The 20587-nt window shown below is 37.3% G+C and overlaps 1 protein-coding gene across 1 annotated transcript in view; it reads right to left on the bottom strand.

The window, feature by feature from the left end:
* Positions 1-564: 564 nt before the first annotated feature.
* Positions 565-20587, bottom strand: part of CSTF3 (cleavage stimulation factor subunit 3) — a 75367-nt gene continuing 55344 nt past the window's right edge. The window contains exons 5-21 of the mRNA XM_037040472.1: positions 20437-20534; positions 20241-20307; positions 20124-20158; positions 19911-20037; positions 18033-18110; positions 17100-17262; positions 15137-15246; positions 14389-14505; positions 14055-14129; positions 12163-12306; positions 11465-11567; positions 7492-7561; positions 6149-6344; positions 3437-3590; positions 2642-2736; positions 1396-1456; positions 565-965 (exon numbers count right to left, since the gene is read on the bottom strand). Of these exons, the coding sequence (XP_036896367.1) occupies positions 763-965; positions 1396-1456; positions 2642-2736; positions 3437-3590; positions 6149-6344; positions 7492-7561; positions 11465-11567; positions 12163-12306; positions 14055-14129; positions 14389-14505; positions 15137-15246; positions 17100-17262; positions 18033-18110; positions 19911-20037; positions 20124-20158; positions 20241-20307; positions 20437-20534 (1896 nt within the window). The 3' untranslated portion in view covers positions 565-762. The remainder of the gene's footprint in view (positions 966-1395; positions 1457-2641; positions 2737-3436; positions 3591-6148; positions 6345-7491; positions 7562-11464; positions 11568-12162; positions 12307-14054; positions 14130-14388; positions 14506-15136; positions 15247-17099; positions 17263-18032; positions 18111-19910; positions 20038-20123; positions 20159-20240; positions 20308-20436; positions 20535-20587) is intronic.

The following is a 20587-nucleotide window of genomic DNA, read 5'->3' on the forward strand; positions in this document are numbered from 1 at the left end:
GAGAGGGGGGAGGGAAAGAGAGATGGATCAATGTGTTGTTCCACTTATTCAGGTACCATTGATTGATTCTTGTATGTACCCTGACCAGGGATGGAACCCACAGCTGTGGCGTATCAGGATGACACATTAACCAACCGAGCTACCCAGCTAGGGCTGACATTTATTTGTAAACTGCATTGGTTGAATAACATAAAATAAGTTAGCTATTTTAAGTAAATTCTGAATGAAAGTAGCAGAAGGAGGCAAGACATTTTTGAGATCCTTTTATTTTTTAAAGGATTGTTTTAAAATTTTAAACTACAAAACAGATTCCATACATTCTGCCATAAATAAAAAACAAACAATAAGGCAGGACTCTACATAAGCAGACTGAGAACAACTGTTTTCAGAAAAATGTGATAAAATGCTTTACAATCATAAGCCATACAGTTTTTAAAATAAAACTGTTGAAAACTCACAAGTCTTCAAGCGGCACACACAAGACACCCTTGAGAGGGAACAGAATGCAGTGCTGCCGTTTTGTACTGTTCTCACGTTTCTGAAAACCTGATTTTGCTCAGAGCGTAAGTTCCACATTCTAAAATTCACACAGGTTGGTTTATTTTCTTTCTCAAGACCCATATGATAGAGGCACCAATGACAATACAACTTTGTTTCCAAGAACTTTGTAACAAAGCATTGTCTCTTTTAAACATATGACTTAAGAGGCAAAAGGGAATCCTGGGTAACAGTTTTCTTTCAGAGGCAGGTCTTGAGCCCGTTTCACCGAATTCGCTTCTGCTGCCGGGCTCTATAAATGTCATGAACGGGAGGGACCACAGCCCCCTTTTCCTCATCTTCATCTGAATCCTCATTGGGCCTTTTGACGGCCTTGGTGAGCACCGCATTGCTTTCCACCGGGCCATTGCCTTCCACGGCCAGCTCTGGGGCTCCGCCAGTAATGATTCTCACAGCTTCCTCAACAGCTACCAAAACAAAACAAAACAGACTTTTGGAAGATGCTGAAAATTACACTGCTATGAAACAATACGTATGCCTACTTTGGATACTTAATAGTTCATTTCATAGCCTACTGTTAGCAAAGCATGGGATAGTTACTACTGACACTTAGTAATTAAAGGAAAAGACAAACACTGCTATGAAATCAATAAAATTGTTTTCATAAGCCAAGTCTAATATAATAGTGCATGTTCACATGAATTGAAAAGATAAACTTTTATCACATTTTCCTTAGTGAAATTAGAATACAAAGAAGTCTCTGTGCCCAGGAAGGCCTGGATCACCGCTAATTTCTTTGCACTTCTACAAGAGGGCCGGCTGGTTTCAGAAACTTTAGTGGCAAATAGGAGACGGCAATGAGAATCTACTCTAAGAAGAGGAGCTTCCATCACTTACTATTTGGTATCTTGCATCTTCGGAAAATTTCCATCAGTTCATCCACTTGTACAAAAGGACCCTATTTTGATATAAATTTTATTTAAATGTTTTATTAAAATTAAGAAAAAACTTCAATTACAGTTGACATTCTTTATTTAATTTTTAAAAATTTTTTTATTTTTAGAGCGGGACAGAGAGAAACATCGATTTGCTATTCCACTTATTTATACATTCATCAGACCTGCAATACTGTATCGAGGTGATGCTCTAACCAATCGAGCTATCTGGCCAGGGCATAGCTGACATGCCACATACTAGTTTCACATGTACAGCACAGTGATTAGACATAACCCATGAGGTGATCACCTCACCCTAATAAGTCTAGTACCTATCTAGTGCCATATATAGTTAAAATATGATTCACTATATTCCCTTATGATTAAATATGCTGTATTTTACATGCCACACAACTACTTTGTAAGTGCCAATTTATACTTTTTAACCCCTTTGTCTTTTTCACCCAGTCCCCCAACTCCCCTCCCATTTGGCAATCATTTGTTCACTGTATCTATGAGTTTGTTTGTTCATTTATTTTGTTTTTTTTTTAGATTCCATATATAAGGGAAATCATATGGTATTTGACTTCCTCTGATTTATTTCACTTAGCGTAATATCTGTAGGTGCATCCATGTTATTACAAATGGTAAGATTTCATTCTTTTATGGCCGAGTGATATTCTAGTGTATGTATGTACGACATCTCCTTTATCCAGTTGTCTACTAATGGACACCCAGGTTGCTTCCGTATCTTGGATATTGTCAGTAACGCTGCAGTGAACATAAGGGTGCATGTATCTTTTTGAATTAGTGTTTGAATTTCTATGGGTAAGTATCCAGAAGCAGGATTGCTGGACCACATGGTAATTCTACTTCTAATTTTTTGAGGAATCGCCACACTGTTTTCCGCAGTGGCTGTACCAACTTGTGTTCCCACCAGCAGCGCACGAGGGTTCCCTTTTCTCCACATTCTCACCAACATTTGTTGTTTGTTGATTTATTAATAATAGACATTCTGACAAATGTGAGGTGATATTTCATTACACTTTTAATTTGCATTTCTGATTAGTGAAACTGATAAATTTTAATCCCCAATAACCTGACAAGTTAAAATAGCACTACTTTGTATTTCCCGTGATACAAAGAAAAAAGCACACAGGTACTATAACTCACAGAGCAAGTATCTATCATGAAAATTATGAACTAACCTGGAAACAGATGGGAGGAGGGAGAAGTTTCATTAAGACAACAGCTGCCGGGGGTACTGGGAATACTCCACCAGGAACTGGGTGTAAGCCTGGAGCTGTACGGGAGAGAACAGCGGGGATCAGGTGGGTTGGAAGACTTTCTGTACATTTAAGAGCTAACATAAATCACTTGCACAGAAAGATGTTCTATGTCTATGTTGCTTTGTTCTGGACATTTTCAGTTGTGTTTAGTGTTTACACATTTTGCCAAACTCAACAGGATTAGCCTGTGAGAGCCGTCCCAACCCCAGGGCCACTGGGAGGCAGAAGAGGAAACCAGTGACTTTGCATAAGACAACCCAGGTCTACACTGAAGTCCACTTTGGTCAAACACCCTTTCTAAGCCTCACAAGTCATTTGTTCAGCAATCCTGTTTAAACTCAATTACTCAACAACATATTTGATCATAAGGAAGGGCCTGGTTCAAATAGGACCTAGAGGGCCTAGTGCCCATTAGTAAGCATAAATAATAGCAAATAACGTCACTGAAGTAAGTTTCCAGCTGCACAGGTCATCTGTACGTAGCAGCATTTCTGAAAACTGTCTAAGTTTCACTGCCAAGAAGGGTTACTGGAATCTGAGCCGCCGAGTTTTTTGTTTTTTCTTTAAGATATTTTTAACATGGTTGAAAGATTACAGTCCAGTCACTGTCTCAGTGACCCTTGTCTAATAAACCACCTACAATGGAAAGGTGACATTACTTGCCCCCCACACCTCTGGATTGAAATCAGTACTGGATCTGAAGTCATGGCTTACGTGCTAAATGTCGTGGCTGAAATGGAATCATCTGCTGAGTGTCTGGTTTAGGGTACTCTGGTTTTCTATCCACTTCATCTTTCAGAACAGGTACTATAGAAGGAGCTACAACTGGGTCTGGAATTATAGCTGCTAGTTTAGCACGGGAGACATCCTGAAAATGCAGAACAGAAGAATCCTAAACCTGAAAAAGGGACTTACAGAGTATAATTGTGCAGTTCTACAATCTTGAGGATACACTGAATAATTGGGTAAAAACCACAGAAAGAGAATGGAGAGGAATACGCAAGAACTTGATGGTAAAGATTGTTAAACACTCAACAAAGAAAGCTAAGAGGCTCCAAAAATTTGGTGTTTTGTAACTTTATCCAACCCCAGTTAACAATCATTTAGACACAGTGTTGGCAGGTGAGACTTCTGTCAGGTACAAGCTTTTGTGGGTAAATGCATAACAACTGGGCACCAAGTAGAGTGGAGTAATTTGGAAGAAAATCTATCATTTAAAATATTTTCCTGACACTTCCCTTCCACTGGGATTGAACAATGTCTATCAGTTTAAGTGAGGAAACTAGATTAGGTGAGGTTCTGCTTCATAAAGCTAAAATAGTTTGTCTTATTGATTATACTAGTTAATAAGATTTGCTAATTAAATAAAAAATTATCCCCAACACACAATTATGGGAAGAAGGAACACTTACTGAGCAACCTCTATTTGTCAGACAATTTTAGCCATTCCTTCTTTGATGAGGCAAACTGTATGTAACATCTCCATTTTAGAGAAGGGAGTGAAGCTCACAGAGGCTCTGCTATGTCCAAGGTCATACAGCCAAGAAGTAGAGCTAACATAAATCACTTGCACAGGCCTGAGAACAACTCTCCAAAGGGCGCAGTACATCCACCTGCTGAGACCCTACCCCAGAGAAGATGCTCTGCTACAGGCAACCTGTCAGTCTGCCTGTCCAGAACCCAAGAACTCATGTTGCCACTGTTGAAATAGTAAGAGCATTTCACTTTCTCAAAATTTGCTAAAATGCAGTTGGTGGCAAATCTAAATTAGGCCTGTTGGAAATCTCCTCTCTGATGCTACACACACAGCAGCACATTAATCCTTCCAAAATAAACAAGAGTAGAAAGAAATAGAAGATGGAAAATTCATATTCAAGATGTGGTTCTACTTGGAAATAGCTCTTTATTTTCATTAACTTTCTTAATTTCCATTTTCATCTTGGCAAAGTTGAAATAGCCTTTTCTAATAAACCCACACAGTCTAAAATGTCTTTGGCTTTTCACTAAGAAAGAGTTAAAAACAAGAAGCAGAACCTGCTCGGCCCTGAGCTGTAACCCTTAGAGTTCAGAACAGGAACCTGGGACTGGCACAGGACTGAAGCTTCCATTATTAAAAAGGTCTAAAGGTTCATTATGGGTGCTTTTTCTCAAACATTTTAATCTGGCTTGGACAGCAGAACAGTGAGACCCAGGCCACAAGAGGGCAGTGAGGAAATGGAGAATGATGGTCAGGAGTACCCATTACAATGCTGGGTAGATTAGACGGACCAATCCGGGACTCTTCCCTTTGAATTTCCATCTTGGTCTTTGTGAACATGACTGAGAAAACTCAAGAAATAATAGAACAATGGTTCTTCTCAGCAAGGGCTGTTTCTAGGGTTGCATAAACACTAATTCTTCCCCCTGGTCCAAACAGGTTCAGGGAGCCAGATTTGTTTTTGTATGACGAAGTGATCTACACAGAGGAGTTCCATTCTTAGATAAGCTAATTTCCTCAGGGCCCCAATGAAGAAGCACTGTTTTAAAGATACAGATTCCTCAAAGAAACTTACTAATTTACCAAGCTGTAATACTGCTTAATTATACCTACAAATAATACAACAGGAACTACATTTGGTAAGATCTCCTGTCAAAATACATTCATCAGTTTTTTAAAAAAGATTTTATTCGTTTATTAATTAAAGAGAGGGGAAGAGAGAGAGGGAGAGAAACACCAACTGATGACCTCTCACACGTGCCCCAGCGGGAGACCAAACCCACACCCAGGCATGTGCTCTGACAAGGAATTAAAGAAGCAGCCTTTCAGTTTGTGGGACAGTGCCCAACCAAGTGAGCCACACTGGTCACCAGGGACAGTCATCAGTTTTAAGAACTATTAGAAAAAAACGTAATACCTAAGATGACACTGAGATTTCCTTTGCTTTGCTTCCCTCCCAACACCTCCATCTGCCCACCAGACACAGAGGCATTGACAATTTCAGGGACAGAATGAAAGCATCTGTTAAATCTCATTTTAATATTCTGTTCAGTACTTTTGATACTCAGTGTTTCATAAACCCAAGGAAAATCCCTGAACTCTTTTTTCTTTTTTTATCCTCACCCAAGAACACTCATTACTTTTAGAGAGAGGGGATGGGGGTGGGGGAGGAGTGACAGAAACATCCATGTGAGAGAGAAACATTAATTGACTGCCCCCTGTAGGTGTCCCAAGCAGGGAATGCACCATGCAACCGGAGTATGTGCCCTGACTGGGTATTGAACCCACAACCTTTCTATCTATGGGATGACGTTCCAAACAACTGGGCAAATCTATCCTAAAACTAGATTAATTTGTACTTCAGAATGTAGGGTAAAGTTTATCCATGAGATATTCTAAGACATCGGAAAAGTCAGGACACTACACACATATTGATCCTAAGAACATACCTTATAACCAAGTGCTTTTAGTTCACTTGCAGAGCAAGGATATAAATCCATGAACTTGTATCTGTCTACCAGTAAAGCTGTTTCTTTTCCTTCATACTCTTCTTTGAATGCTGTAAACCGTCTTTTCTCCACTTTGAGTATACTAGCTAGATCACCAATATTACTTTCAAAAGCTAGAAATCGGGCCCAAATTTCTCTGTAAGAAAATAATCAATACTTCATTATAATTATTCTGGGTTTGAGACAGGGAGTCCATTTACAAAAAAGTCTTAAGTCCCCCCTCTCCATTTTAAAAAGTATGTCTCCTTTTCATTATAAAGATTTCTGAACTACAGAAAAAGTGTAACAAATATATCATTACTTAGATTTAATCATTAATATTTTGTCATAGTTTTGTTTTTGCTTAAGTATTTAAAGTAAATTATAGACATAATATTTCACCCTCAATACTTCTGTGTTTAAGCCCTTTTGTGAGTTTTTACTTATTTAGCATGTATCCCTATCCTTCGTGGTCAATAAGACCACAGGGATAATTTACCTTGGAAAAGGTAAATTCTAGGTGGAAGAATAGAAAAAGGAACCTGGATAGATACTCGGTTTCTCCAGAATAATGTGGCTCCACCATTTTCGTTGAGTAGCATTACATATAATGTAGAGTTCATTCTTCATTCAATGTATGAATGAAAATATTAAAGTTCTCTATTTTTCCCTTTAATATGGATCACTGGAAATCAGTTTATGCCTTGCCACTATTCTTGTTTTTTTAAGATTTTATTTATTTATTTTTAGACAGAAGAAAGGAAGGAAAAAGGGAGAGAAACATCAATGTGTGGTTGCCTTTCACGTGGCCCCCACTGGGGATCTGGCCTGCAACCCAGGAATGTGCCCTGACTGGGAATCGAACCGGTGACCACTTGGTTCGCAGCCCACGCTCAATCCACTGGGCTACACCAGCCAGGGCCCTTGCCACTATTCTAACAGCCCAGATTAATTCTGAGACTCGAATCTGTGCTCTCAAGGGAGATAAAAATTTCAGAACACTTCTAATCTCTTCACATAAATTTCTAGAGATACAGTAAACTAGAAGATATATTAAAATACTCAATAATAAACTGCTAAGGCATCTCTCAAAATGATTCTTATCAGTATGCAAAAACTAAAATATAATTATCTTAAACAGGCATGAAAATATTGCAGGCAGGCATTTGTAAGTTAAGCTTCAAGAGAGAAGGGGCATTTCTCCTGAAACTTATACTCAACAAGCAAACGTTCACTCCATAGATCAAAATTCAAGTATACAGGCCACATTAGAACTTGACCAACAAGTTTTCACAATGGCTTACCCTGACTTTTCAGGAGGAAGGCTTCCAGATGTTAAAACTCGTTCAAACAAAACCCGGGTATTATTGTCCTCTGGGATAATAGAAGAGTTTTTTAAATATTAAATCAGTTTTGTTTACAATTCAACAGTATATGTGCACATGCATTATTTTGCCTAATACAAAAACCCTATGCAGAAAGGAAACTGTTATCATGCCCAATTTTTATAGATAAGGAAACTTGAGGTTCAAAAAAGCTAGGTGAGTAGGTCTGGCTCGCTGTTACTGAGGAACAGAGGTAGAAAAGACAAGACCTAGAAGCCAGGTCTTTTCACCTGCAGTTTCAATCCTTCTTAGTACACTGCAGTTGCAACGTAAAACTACAACATTGTGATATCTGAGTCTGGCATCCTCTTTGCCTTTTTTATTTATTATTATTATTTTTTTACCCCACTTTTTAAAAAAATATTTATTTTAAGAGAGGAGAAGGGAGGGAGAGACACATCAGTGTGTGGTTGCCTCTCAAGCGCCCCCTACTGGGGACCTGGCCTGCAATCCAGGCATGTGCCCTGACTGGGAATCAAATCAGGGACACTTTGGTCTGCAGTCTAGGACTCAATCCACTGAGCTAAACCAGCCAGGGCCCTATATGCCTTTTAAAAATAATGAAAATTATATATCCACCTGGCATTAGAAGTGTAAAACTATTGATATTTTTAAATACATTGTGAAGGATGGCAAGCTCAAATTTAGATACACTTCAGTTTCTTATTTTGTAACACCAGGATGACACTATATTTAAGTTTAAATTCTTTTTTTTAAAGATTTTATTTATTTATCTTTAGAGGGGAAGGGAAGGAGAGAGGGAGAGAAATATTAATGTATGATTGCCTCTCGTGAGTCCCCTGCTGGGAACTGGCCTGCAACCCAGGCATGTGCCCTGACTGGGAATTGAACTGCGATACTCTGGTTCGTAGGCCTGAGCTCAATCCACTGAGCTACACCAGGCAGGGCTTAAATTTAAATTCTTGTATTGGTACAATAATATCTAGATGGGTAAATAAATATGCAAATGGAAAATGAATTAAGAATGGTCACCAGAGGAGCAGTTGAGATCTTTCTTCCAGGCATATGTCATCAGTCTGGCTCAAATAATCTCTTATAAAAATTCTAAACAAACAAAAAAGAATGGTCACTAGAAACGGATTAAAACTTAAAAGTCTTGGGAGGTCCTCTGTAGTTTGAAGTAGGAAAATGATACTTTTTGCTAAGCTCTAATTATATATTTATTATATTACTAAATACTGTATTTTAAATGGGTGCATTTATGGTTCATAAATTATACCTAAATAAAGTTGTAAAAAAAAATCCAGCAGAGCCCTGACCAGGTGGTTCAGTTGGTTGAAGCATCGTACAGTACACCAAAAGTTTACAGGTTCAATTCCCAGTCAGGGCACATACCTAGGTTGTGGGTTGTCAGGGAGTGTATGAGGGGCAACTGATCATGTCTTTCTCTCACATTGATGTATCTCCCTCTTTCTTTAAAATCAAGAAACATATCCTCAGGTGAGGATTAAAAAAAAATCCAGCAGAGTAGCTGGTTGTTATTGCCTCAGGGTAGTTACTCAGTTTTACTATATGTCCACATGCAAAGTGAAACCAAGAGGTTTAAAATGTATTGAACATCTATCTATTAAAAAATGTACTGAATGCCAGAGATGTAAAGTACAACACAGGAATATGATCAATAATATTGTAATAACTACATACTGGAAATATCAGGGGGATCACTTTGGAAAGTATGTGACTGTCTAACCACTATGTTGTAACTTAAACTGATACAAAACAATATTGAATGTAAACTCAATTTATATTGAAAAATAAAAAATTTTTGGATAAAAATAGTATGTATTGAGTGTTATGTATTCAACCAAAGAAGATGACACCATATCATGGCTTTCACCTTAAACTTAACATACTGTACTTTAAAAAATGGTATATAAATCTTGCATTTTATTCTTTTTGCTGTGCTCCATGCTTTGGTCAAGGCACATTCTTTACCATTCCATGTAACTTTTCACTGCTTTTTACATGATTCTCTGCCTAGAATAATGCATTTTCTTATATCTTTATCTGGCAAATGAACTATTAGTCATCTCTTGTCCCCTTTTCTATGACACCTTCTAGATAGCACTGTCTAATAGAAATATGGTACAAGCCAAATATGTAATTTAAATTTTCTGCTAGCCATATTTAAAAGAGTAAAAGCAGGTAAAATTAACTTTAGTCTATTTCAATTAAGTGAATATATCTAAATTATTATCATTTCAACATGTAATCTATTTGATCAGCTTAACAATAACCCACAACCTTCGGAACAACTAAATATGTAATCTATTTGAAAAATTAGGATATTTACATTGTTTCTCATACCTATTCTTTGAAGTCTTGTATTTTGCCCAGGTGCCACATTTCATTTGGGCCTAGCCACATTTCAAGTGCTCAGTACTTAGAACTTACATTATACTCTCCTCTCTGTGCTTCCTAAGTATTCAGTATTTCATTCCTTGATCTATTATGGAATTTAGCATATTTTTCATCATTGCCACTCTATCAAAAGTAGTTGACATTTATATATAATATGCTTACCATAATCCATAGGTAAGTCAAACACTTGCAAACCCATATGATGCTCTCAATGACCTTATGAAAGGTACTCTTACTATGACTGTTCTGCAGGTGAGAAATCTGAAACAGGTTTATACACCTAACCCCAGAACTCATGCTGCAGTTAAGGATCAGCTGATGGTATATTTACACATCTGACTCCCCCATGAGAATGCTCTGAGGGGGGGAATGGGGTCCTATTCACCTGCATATTTTCAGACCCTAGTAACCAGAGGGCTCTGAATAAATGATGGACAGATAGGGGGATGGATGAATGAATGATGCAATATCTAAAAGACAAAAAAGCTGACATCAGATATCAGTGTCCATTTTAGAACAGCAAATATTGTACATACTAGTAACTATTCTAAAAAAGCAAAAAAATTTAAATTGATGAAGATTAATTTCATATGAGAAAAGAGTTTTAATTAAATGCTCCACTGTCTCACTTTTGAAGAGTTAAGTCCTCTTCCAGGGTGTAGAATCACTAAGCTGAAATACAAAATCATATTTAACTTTTATTCTTTTCTTCTATTTAGGTATATAAAATGCTACATATTTTCTGAAACGATCATTTCATTGATATATACCTGTGATATCTAGTTATATAATCATTTATATAGCATATAATTGTATGTTGCTTTCTTAAATCAATTTTAATGAGATAATTTTTAGTCAAAAAGTGACACATCCTTGACTGTGGGTAACTGGACTAAATGAGGTACATACATGTATGTAAGGAGATCCTAGCTCAGTGCCTGGTATAAGGTAGGAACACAAAAGAGGATGGCCATTATTATTACTACTACTATTATTAGAACAGGGAAATAAAACTAAAGATATTAACTAAACATTAGGTTTATTATTTGAAATCGCTTCCTCAGTAGCCTCAAAGCATTTTACTTTACTACTTGAGCACCTTTGAGTTTTGGTGGCTAGAGTTTTTGTTTGTTTGCTTTGTCTGTCCTATCATCCTCAACCCCAGACTGGTCACACGAGATGATCTGCCCAGAGTCATCAGAGATGACCATCAGCAACTCTGTGCCTCCTAACTCTAAATTTGTGGCTTTATCCTACTATTGGGACTTTCTGATGATGCAACAAAGACCATTCTTTATGCAGAGTCAAAGGCACCTACTATTTCCCAATGAATATAAAATTGTGGTTAACAGGGCACAAATATTTCTTGAGTGCCTATCAAGTACCTAATTCTGGTGTGAGGACCTAATTATAACACATTCATAAAGGAAAAGATACAGCAACATAATTTCAGAGAATGACACTGATGGCTTAAAATTAAGTAATCATTCCAGACCTAGAGTCTACTTACCATTGAGGTGAGAAAGATAGTCAATATAGGCCAGAACATATTCTGGAATGTCTCCATACTTCTTTAGCCCGAGCTCAAAAATTTTAAAGGCAACAGATTTGTCCTAGAAGTAAAGAGAGGAAAGTATTTATTTCCATAAGACAACAGACAAGATACTCAAAAGGATATTTAAACAATAATATCTAAACATGACAAGGTATAATAAGAATTAACATGAAAATTAAAACCATATTAAGTAAAAATTGCTGAGGTAGAAACCACTCAAGGGGGTTTAGATTCAGAAATATGCAGTTTAATAAGGCAGAAATTTGCAGTCAGTGGGGGTTTGAATTAATGCTCCATGCAATTGTATACAGATTAACACTTAGACTTCCTTTTTGACATGAGCAATTAAAACTTAACGACAGAGCCCTGGCTGGTGTAGCTCAGTGGATTGAGCACGGTCCTGCGAACCAGAGGATCTCGGTTCGATTCCCAGTCAGGGCACATGCCTGGGTTGCAGGCCAGTTCCCAGCAGGGAACTCATGAGAGGCAACCATACATTGATGTTTCTCTCCCTCTCTCCTTCCCTTCCTCTCTAAAGATAAATAAATAAAATCTTAAAAAAAAACCAACCCTAATGACACAAACTAGGAATACCTTTCTTTTAATGTATCTCAAATGAAGGAAATTATTTTCTATTCTAGCGCAGCTCTTACCTTACTACAGTAATACTCCATGAGCGCTGCAGTTACATAGACATGATGGCGGGTCCTGGTATCTTCTCTTGCTTTTTTAAATATCATTCTTCCAGATTTGATACCTTCTGCCCTTCTTGCAAATTTCATATACTGGATATATACCTATGCAAAAACAAGTATTTGTTTTCTATCAGTTAGGTAGAATGGGATCCATGTAGCATCCAAAACAGACTTACCTTATTCCAATACCAATATGTTGTTCTGTATAAGAAAGGAATCATGAATACCCCAAAATCAGAAAGTAAATTACATATGTTGCACTATCTAAATCCACAAACCAATTTGTTCTGGTATTCACATTATTATTATGGTGATTATTATTATTTTAAGATTTTATTTATTTATTTATTTATCTCTAGAGGGGAAGGAGAGAGGGAGAGAAATATCAATGTATGGTTGCTACTTGTGAGTCCCCTGCTGGGAACTGGTCTGCAACCCAGGCATGTGCCCTGACTGGGAATCGAACCGAGATCCTCTGGTTCGCAGGACCGTGCTCAATCCACTGAGCTACACCAGCCAGGGCTGATTATTATTATTTTAATCCTCACCCAAGGATATGTTTATTGATTTTAGAGAGAGAGGAAGCAGAGGGAGGGGAGAGGAAGGAGAAAAGAGGGAGGGGTGGGGGGGAAAGAGAGAGAGAAACAGTGATGTGAGAGAGAGTAATATCCATTGGTTGCCCTCCAGGACATGCCTACACCCCCGCCCCCGCTGAGGATGAACCCACGACCTAGTCATGTGCCCTGACCAGGAATCAAACCTGCGATCTTTCAGTTTACAGGACAGAGCTCCAACTAATTGAGTCACACTAACCAGGGACTTATTTGCCCAGTTTTTAAAACATAAAACTGTTACCCAGTATTGACAGATGAGTGCTTAAATGAATGAACTATGAGTTCCTTGAGAAAATAAAATTTATCTAATTTGTTATTATACTACTGGAATCTAGCACAGTGCATAGTACAGAACAGTTTGCTAAATTAATTTTAAAATGACTATTAAGCCCTGGCCACATAGGTGAGTTGGTTAGAGCATCATCCGAATATGCCAAGGTTTCAGGTTCAATCCCCAATCAGGTTACATGCAAAAACCAACCTATGAATGCATAAATGAGTGGAACAATAAATCAGTGTCTCTTTCTCTCTCCCTCTCCACTTTCCTCCTCCTCCTCTCTAAAATCAACAAATAAAATTTTTTTAAATGATTATTAAATGCCAACAGTTAGAGCAGTGGAATGCCAATATAAACAAACAAAATATCAGTATAGCTGTAGCTGACTTGAGGCAGAGGGTCTAGAGCCCCATGCATTGGCCTGTTCCCCCTTTCCTCTCACTGAAAGAGCTCCATTGCACTATTACAGAAATTCAGGGCTTTGAAAACCATTATTATAGAGCAGAATCCAGGAAGAAGTGAGTTTCTGTCCAATCCCTTCTCAGGATGTTGGTTTCTCCTTCCTCCATTTTTTAAAAAGAAATATTTATTATAAAGCAAATATGTGGCATAAATGACTTCAAATCATGATCATGAAGAAGGTATTAGATGGAGAAAGCCCCACTGTGGCTGTTTCATATTGCTGCATTAAAAAAAGAAAACTGAGTAGAGAATAGATCAGTGATTGCCAGGGATTGGGAAAGTAGAAGGGGGAGGGACCCCTATGAAAGGTCACCTGAGGAAATTTTGGGAAGTGATTGAAGTGTTTTATATCTTATTATGATGGCAGTCCCATGACTCAATGTGATTGGTCAAGATTCATAGGATTACACAATAAAAACAGTTAACTTTATTATATGTAAATACATTTTCTTCGTTTAAGCAGACTGCAAGTGAGAAAGATTTGTAACATTACTCACCAAAGTGGGATCAATATCCTCAATTGCCAGAAGTCTGTTATATATGCTGTGAACTTTCTCATACTTCATGCGACTCTAAAGTGGCAGAGAAGAATGGGTATAAATACGTACTCTAAACAAGCAGGATGTGAGCTCTGAGGAGTCCAGAGGCTGCATCCCGCAATGGTACCTGCTTTGGGCATAAATATATAATGAGCTAAGGGCTAGTAAGTGTTCATTTTGCATCATCTTTGTCTACCAAAGCGATATTCTTGGCAAAGAGGCAGCCAGAAAAAAAATCCAGTTCTGCAGTAAAAAATCCAGCTATAAGAAAGTTGTAATTATTTTTACTCACTTCTTCATAATCTGCATATGCAAAATAAAGGAGCATATTCTTCTTTAATAAAGTGCTTATGGCTCTTTCATATATATTAGCAGCTTCATCACTAAATAATTTGGCATTATTCATATCCTAGAAGGAAAAAAAAAGAAAAACTCACACTCAATTAATTTCATATAGCTTAAGGAAAATAAAATACACACTCATTATGTATGTACATTCAGACACATATGTACTTCTGGATTTTAAAAATATCCCAAAGACATATTCCATTATTTTAATAGAAAAATCATAAAGCACTCTAAGTGATTCATCACTATACTACATTTAAAAAGCTACTATATCAATCACTTCTTGGTCTTTTGGCTAAGATCAAGTGTAAAAAGCTACTATATTTAAATTCTGACTAAGGAAGTCCAATCACGTAAGAGTGTTACTAAAATTCATATTGACATAATTAATACTCTTTTTTAAAAATTTGTATTTATTTATTTTTAGAGGGTGAGGGAGTGAGAGAAACATCAGTGTGTAGCTGCTCTCATGTGCCCCCTACTGGGGACCTGGCCTACAACCCAGGCATGTGCCCTGACTAGGAAACAGACCTGAGGCCCTTTGGTTCACAGGCTGGCACTTAATCCACTGAGCCACACCAGCTAGGGCCAAGATTCACTCTTTATTACCAAAATTCAGTGTCACATTTTTAGCAAATTACTGCTACACCAAAACCATGAAAAGCCCAAGAGGAACTAAAGGGAATACGCACCCCCTTCTCTGCCAGCAGTTTACTGGACTGCTCAAGATACTGGGCAGCTTCATACCAAATGTCAGGGTGATGACCCAGCACAAGCAGGCACTGTTCGTAAGCAAACATAACTAAGAAAAGACAGTTACAACACTCAATTAAAATAAATATTATTTATGAAACTATCAATACAGGCATCATTCAATTATTAAGCTAAGATAGGGCACTCAATAATGAGTCATAATTAGAAATAAAAAGCTTTATTGATTTCTGGCACTATCATCCTCCCAAGCGCCATCTATCCATACATACATCCATCACTTATTAAGTTAATATTTATTGAGCATCAACTATACGCTAGGAATGTGAAAGAAACCATGATTACACCAGTCAGTAAGACTTCCCTACACCCCAAAAGTCTGTAGTATATTGAAAAAACAAAACAAAACACTGAGAGCAATCATACAGAGTGAAGTATTGTGATGAGAAAAGTACAGGGCACTCTTGAAACTCACAGCAGCAGCACTCAACACAGTTTAGGGACTCAAGAAAGGCTTCACTAAGGAACTGACATCTAAAGCGAAACCTGAAGAAGGGACAGAAGCTGGTCAGACGACACAGTAAGCGGAAACCAAGAGTGTCAGGAGTAGATACAAAAACGGTGTAGGCAAAAAAAAAACAAAAAAAAACAAAAGCCAGTATTTCAAAGGCATAGAGGTAAGAGAGCAAGGCAAGAGAGGAATTTTTGAAAGTTCCAAATTCTAGTTCTGGCAATGGCAGAGTAGTTTGTATTAGATTGACTCTCCTAGAAATAAAATTCATAAGCTGAAAAACACAGAAGGAACTATTTAAAGGCACTGGAGAACAGCCAAAACAACAGAAACCAGAGAAGACTGAGCTACTAAAAACTCAGAACCACACTGGGTGAGAGCAGTATTTAATATGGCGTTTCTTCTCAAGGGCATGTCCCTGTGTATCAGCTCAGGGATAGCTAGGACTCAAGTCAAAAGCTGAAGTCTTACTGGCTTGAGATGTGTACCACTGAGTTCTGAGCTATGAGAGCAGCTGAAAACTAGGGTAGAAATTCCCCAGAAGAGACAGTCACAGATGGTGGAGCCTGAAAATCTGGACATACATGCCCTTAAATCTTTAGCTGATCCCCGAAATATATATACACAAGAAAGAATACAAAGAGCCCAAGCAGAAAGCAAAGCTGGAAGGCTGAAAGAGCTGAACAGGTATCTCAGCAGCTACCCATTGTAATGAAGACCAAGTTTGGAATTTGAGTCCCAGCAAGTTAGATGGTCTGGGTAAACACCTTGTACTTTCCATTATGTCTTAGGAGTAAAGACTATGTCCCAGAACTAAGAGATTTACCCTGAGATTAAGGGCACAACTAAAACAGACCTATCCAACCCACCACCAGGTCCAGGTGATCTGCCAGTAACTTAACTCCCTACTAAAACAAAACTCAACATTCTTCAGAGGAACATAACAAAATCCAGCTTTGCAGTGATATATTTGTACATATGTACAAAGTCCAAAAGAAAATGTGACCCATAGTCAAGAGAAAGGAAACCAATACCATGACGGCCCAGTTGTTGAAACTAGCCAAGATTTTATAACTACTGGTATAAATATGTTCAAGGACGTAAAGAAAGAGATGGTAATGAATACAGAATTGCAACAAATAAATGGAAACTATAAAATAGGAACTAAAAAATACAAAAATTTCTAGAATGGAAATTATAAAACTGAAATGTAAAATATCTGAAGTGAGGAATTTACTGGATGGGTTAAACAGGACATCAGATATGATAAAAGAAAGCTCAGTGAACATGGAGAGAGACCTATAAAAATCACTGAAGCTAAAGACTGTAAGAGAAAAAAAGACTGGGGGTACAAAATAACCTCGGTAACCTATGGGATATCAAATGGCCTAACATACATGTGACTGGAGTCCCAGGAGGTCTAATCTTATTACCTCTTTTTGTTATAAGCGTCTGATCTTCTGTACGAAGAGGGTTACTCTTTTCCCACTGTATGTATTTCTTCCACATATCTACCTGCTGAGCTTCTTGAGGAGTATTCTGAGGAGGCACGGAGGGAGCATTGCGGTCCAAACCTTTCATTACTGTCTCGTATTCCTAGACAACAAACATTTAGCATTCTGTGATGAGCATAGGCACAACTCACATATACAGACAAACAGGGTACAGTTGATCAGTTTGGAATACTTTGCTAAAATGTCTGTTTCTTCCAAATGGCACTTTGTTTAATATAATCTAAAAACTTTAAGAGCAGGGAGTAAGATCACAGAGATTTACCTCCCCAAGAACAGGTTACCAGGAGGACTGGGTGAAGAGAATACCTCGGGCCCTCTCTACAGGTAATCTAGGAGGTCACTGTCCAGGACAGATCAGCACAACTGATGGTCCAGTGGCATCACTACTGCCAGCTGTGGAGAAACTACCTGTCTTTTTAAATTTCAGTAGTTTGTACTACCAGGCTATTTTCCCTAACTTCTCATGGTGTCAATTAATGAAAAGGTATGTTCACAGGACAAAAGTCTGTCCCTGAGAGCTGTTATCGGACAACGGAGTGGGAAAGTATTCAGATACGTATGAGCAGACAGGAGGGAAGGATAAGAACGTCTTCAATTCTAGGTGGAACCTTGTCTCTATGACCTGATTCTATATTTGAAAATTTTCTTCCAAACTTGATTTATTCTATTTTGCCCCTTTACAGGTCTATAAAGAGGTATTTCATTTCAAATCTATCATTGGCTCAGACAATGTAATTGTCATTAAGACTGCTAATGACTGAAAATATTAAGAATAATACCAGACAAGAAAAGTTCTTATGTAAATAATACATACAGAACCATTAAAACGAGTAGCCTAACAGAATTTCATACCTTTGCTACTCGCCTAGCATTCATGTAATCTCTACTCCGATCTTCAATCATTTTTTTAGCTAAATGAATATTGATACCCTAAGAAAAAACAAAGGAAAACATATTAGTTTTAAATTAACTATATTTAATATTAGCACAATGGTAACCTTATTCATTTACTGAACTGGCAATAAAATTTCCATATATCAGAAATTTCTAAAGTTAGGGAATGGCTTTGAAAAACTCCATTATTTCCCATACAATTCTAATATCAATGATAAAGAAGGATGTACAGATTCATGTGGGTGAACAGTCATATAGGGGGAAAAAAGAAATAAAAAAATAAAGGAAAATAAATGCAGAGGTAGGGGATAGATATGAACATTTTCATTCATGTCTAGGAGTTCTCAAAAAATATACAGAATTCCTGTGTCCCAAGACCCTTTCGGTGGAGTCCCTGATATCAAAACAATTTTCAAATAATACTAAGACATTATTTGCCTCTATTACAAACACACAGTGGAGTTTTCAGAGACTACATGACATTCAATACCGTAACAGACTAAATTTAAAAGCTGATAAAATTTAGCTCTCTTCTATTTAGCTAGATGTTAAGGAAATTTGCAAAAATACAAAATAATGCTATTCTCACTAAAATTTTCCTTGTTCTGGAAAATACAGTTTGTTTTAATAATGCTACTTATGTTAAAAGGTAAAGAATTTGTTACTGTAAAATTTAAATGACTAAGTATTTAAAACTTCTCAGTTTTAACTTCAGTATGCTACATTTGACATATAACACCCACATTAAAATTAAAAGTTCTTTGTGGCCTTCAATATGTTTTAAATCGTAAGACCCAAAATTTTGAGAACCACTGCTCATACCTATGAGAGAATGATTTTAATACTCTACATAGTTCTTCCAAATCATAGAACACATAAAGAACTTTTTAAAAAATTCATTTTAGAGAGAATGTGGCGAGGGGGTGGGTAGAGAGAAAGAAACATTAATCTGTTGTTCCACTTACTGATGCATTCACTGATTGATTCTTATGTGCCCTGACCAGGAATCAAAGCTGCACCCCTGGCAGGTATGGGGATGATGCTCTAACCAACTGCGCTACCAGCCAGGGCTTACGAAGAACTTTCTTTTAGTGAAGAAGTGTATTTGGCATGTGCGTCTACTTCGTAGCTCTAATGGTTAAAGGATATGCCAATGAGCCAAAAACCTTGGCTTGTAGCCACGTACCTCACAAGTGCAAGCCGACAACTGTATCTATAACTAGGTGAAAGAGGTGCATTGTAACTGATCATTACTACTGGAAAAAGTTCCTTTTTATTTTTTTAATCCTCACCTGAGGATTTTTTAAAATTGCTTTGAGAGAGAAAGGAAGGCAAAGAGACAGAGAGAAACACCAATGCAAGAGAGAAACATTGATTGGCTACCTCCTTGTACTCAATCTGATCAGGGATAAAACTCTGTAACCCAGGTATGTGCCCTGACTGGGAATCAAACCCATGACCTATTGGCATATGGGATGACATTCCAATGAATTGATCAACCCAGCCAGGGCTGTTAAAACACTTTTGAAAAAATACCATTTCATAAGAGATCAGTGGCAATGTATGTATATGATTGTGTGGGTAGTTTAGCACTGAATAAAAGTTGTTTGTTAGAATTTCGATTTTTCCAGAATATCATCTGAAAACAACTCATCAATAATATGACTCTCAAAACCTCGCAAAATCGTTGAAAGTGTCCTTTCATTATAGTTAACATAAAGAGAGACATGTATGGCAATGATATCCAGTACCTAATACCAGAAAGGCTAGAATCCACAAATCCACAATGCAGGAAAATTAGACTGTCTTGGTTATAACTACTCTGGCCTAATTTACCTCTTCATACTTGTTATAGTCCCTCCAGAGTTGTTCAATGTTGATCATTGGATTAACACAACCTCGTTGATAAACCCTTCGGACAGCTGTTATTCTCTGATTTTCTGCGTAAGACCCAACAGCCTCCCTGGTGTTAGATAAGAGAGGCCATCAATTAAACTATAGCTAAATCAACCGTGCACAGTGGGGGGGGAAAACTATAGAAATACTTACACGCCCTTTAAGAAATTGATGTAATCCACCCAAATCTAAGAAATAAAATAAAACGTTACTTTCTTCACATTTTCAAATTTATTAAGTGTATATATTCAAAAATATTTAACTCTCTACCTGGTAAGACATAATTTCCATCCCAATTTTATCCAGTGCAAAGTCATATGCTTGAGCCATTTTTTCTCTGAAATAAATGTGAAACACATGGTTTTTAAAAATTGTATTTATTAAAATGTGCCTACAACTAAAACACAAACATAACTTCTGATTGCCTGGGGGTCACTTGCATTCCAAAGATCCTGACTTAACTTACTTGTAACTTGGTAGTTTGCCCTTGGTTTCTCGGACATATGAAAGATAACACTTCCATAAATCAATGTGCAAAACCTTCATAAGGCATCTCTGAAATAGCTATAAATACAAAAAATATTATCAGAATCCATGGTTAAATTTCACAGGTACAT

This window comes from Sturnira hondurensis, unplaced genomic scaffold, assembly GCF_014824575.4.
Source record: "Sturnira hondurensis isolate 20B ecotype Veracruz unplaced genomic scaffold, ASM1482457v3 Scaffold0002638, whole genome shotgun sequence".
Taxonomy (NCBI): domain Eukaryota; kingdom Metazoa; phylum Chordata; class Mammalia; order Chiroptera; family Phyllostomidae; genus Sturnira; species Sturnira hondurensis.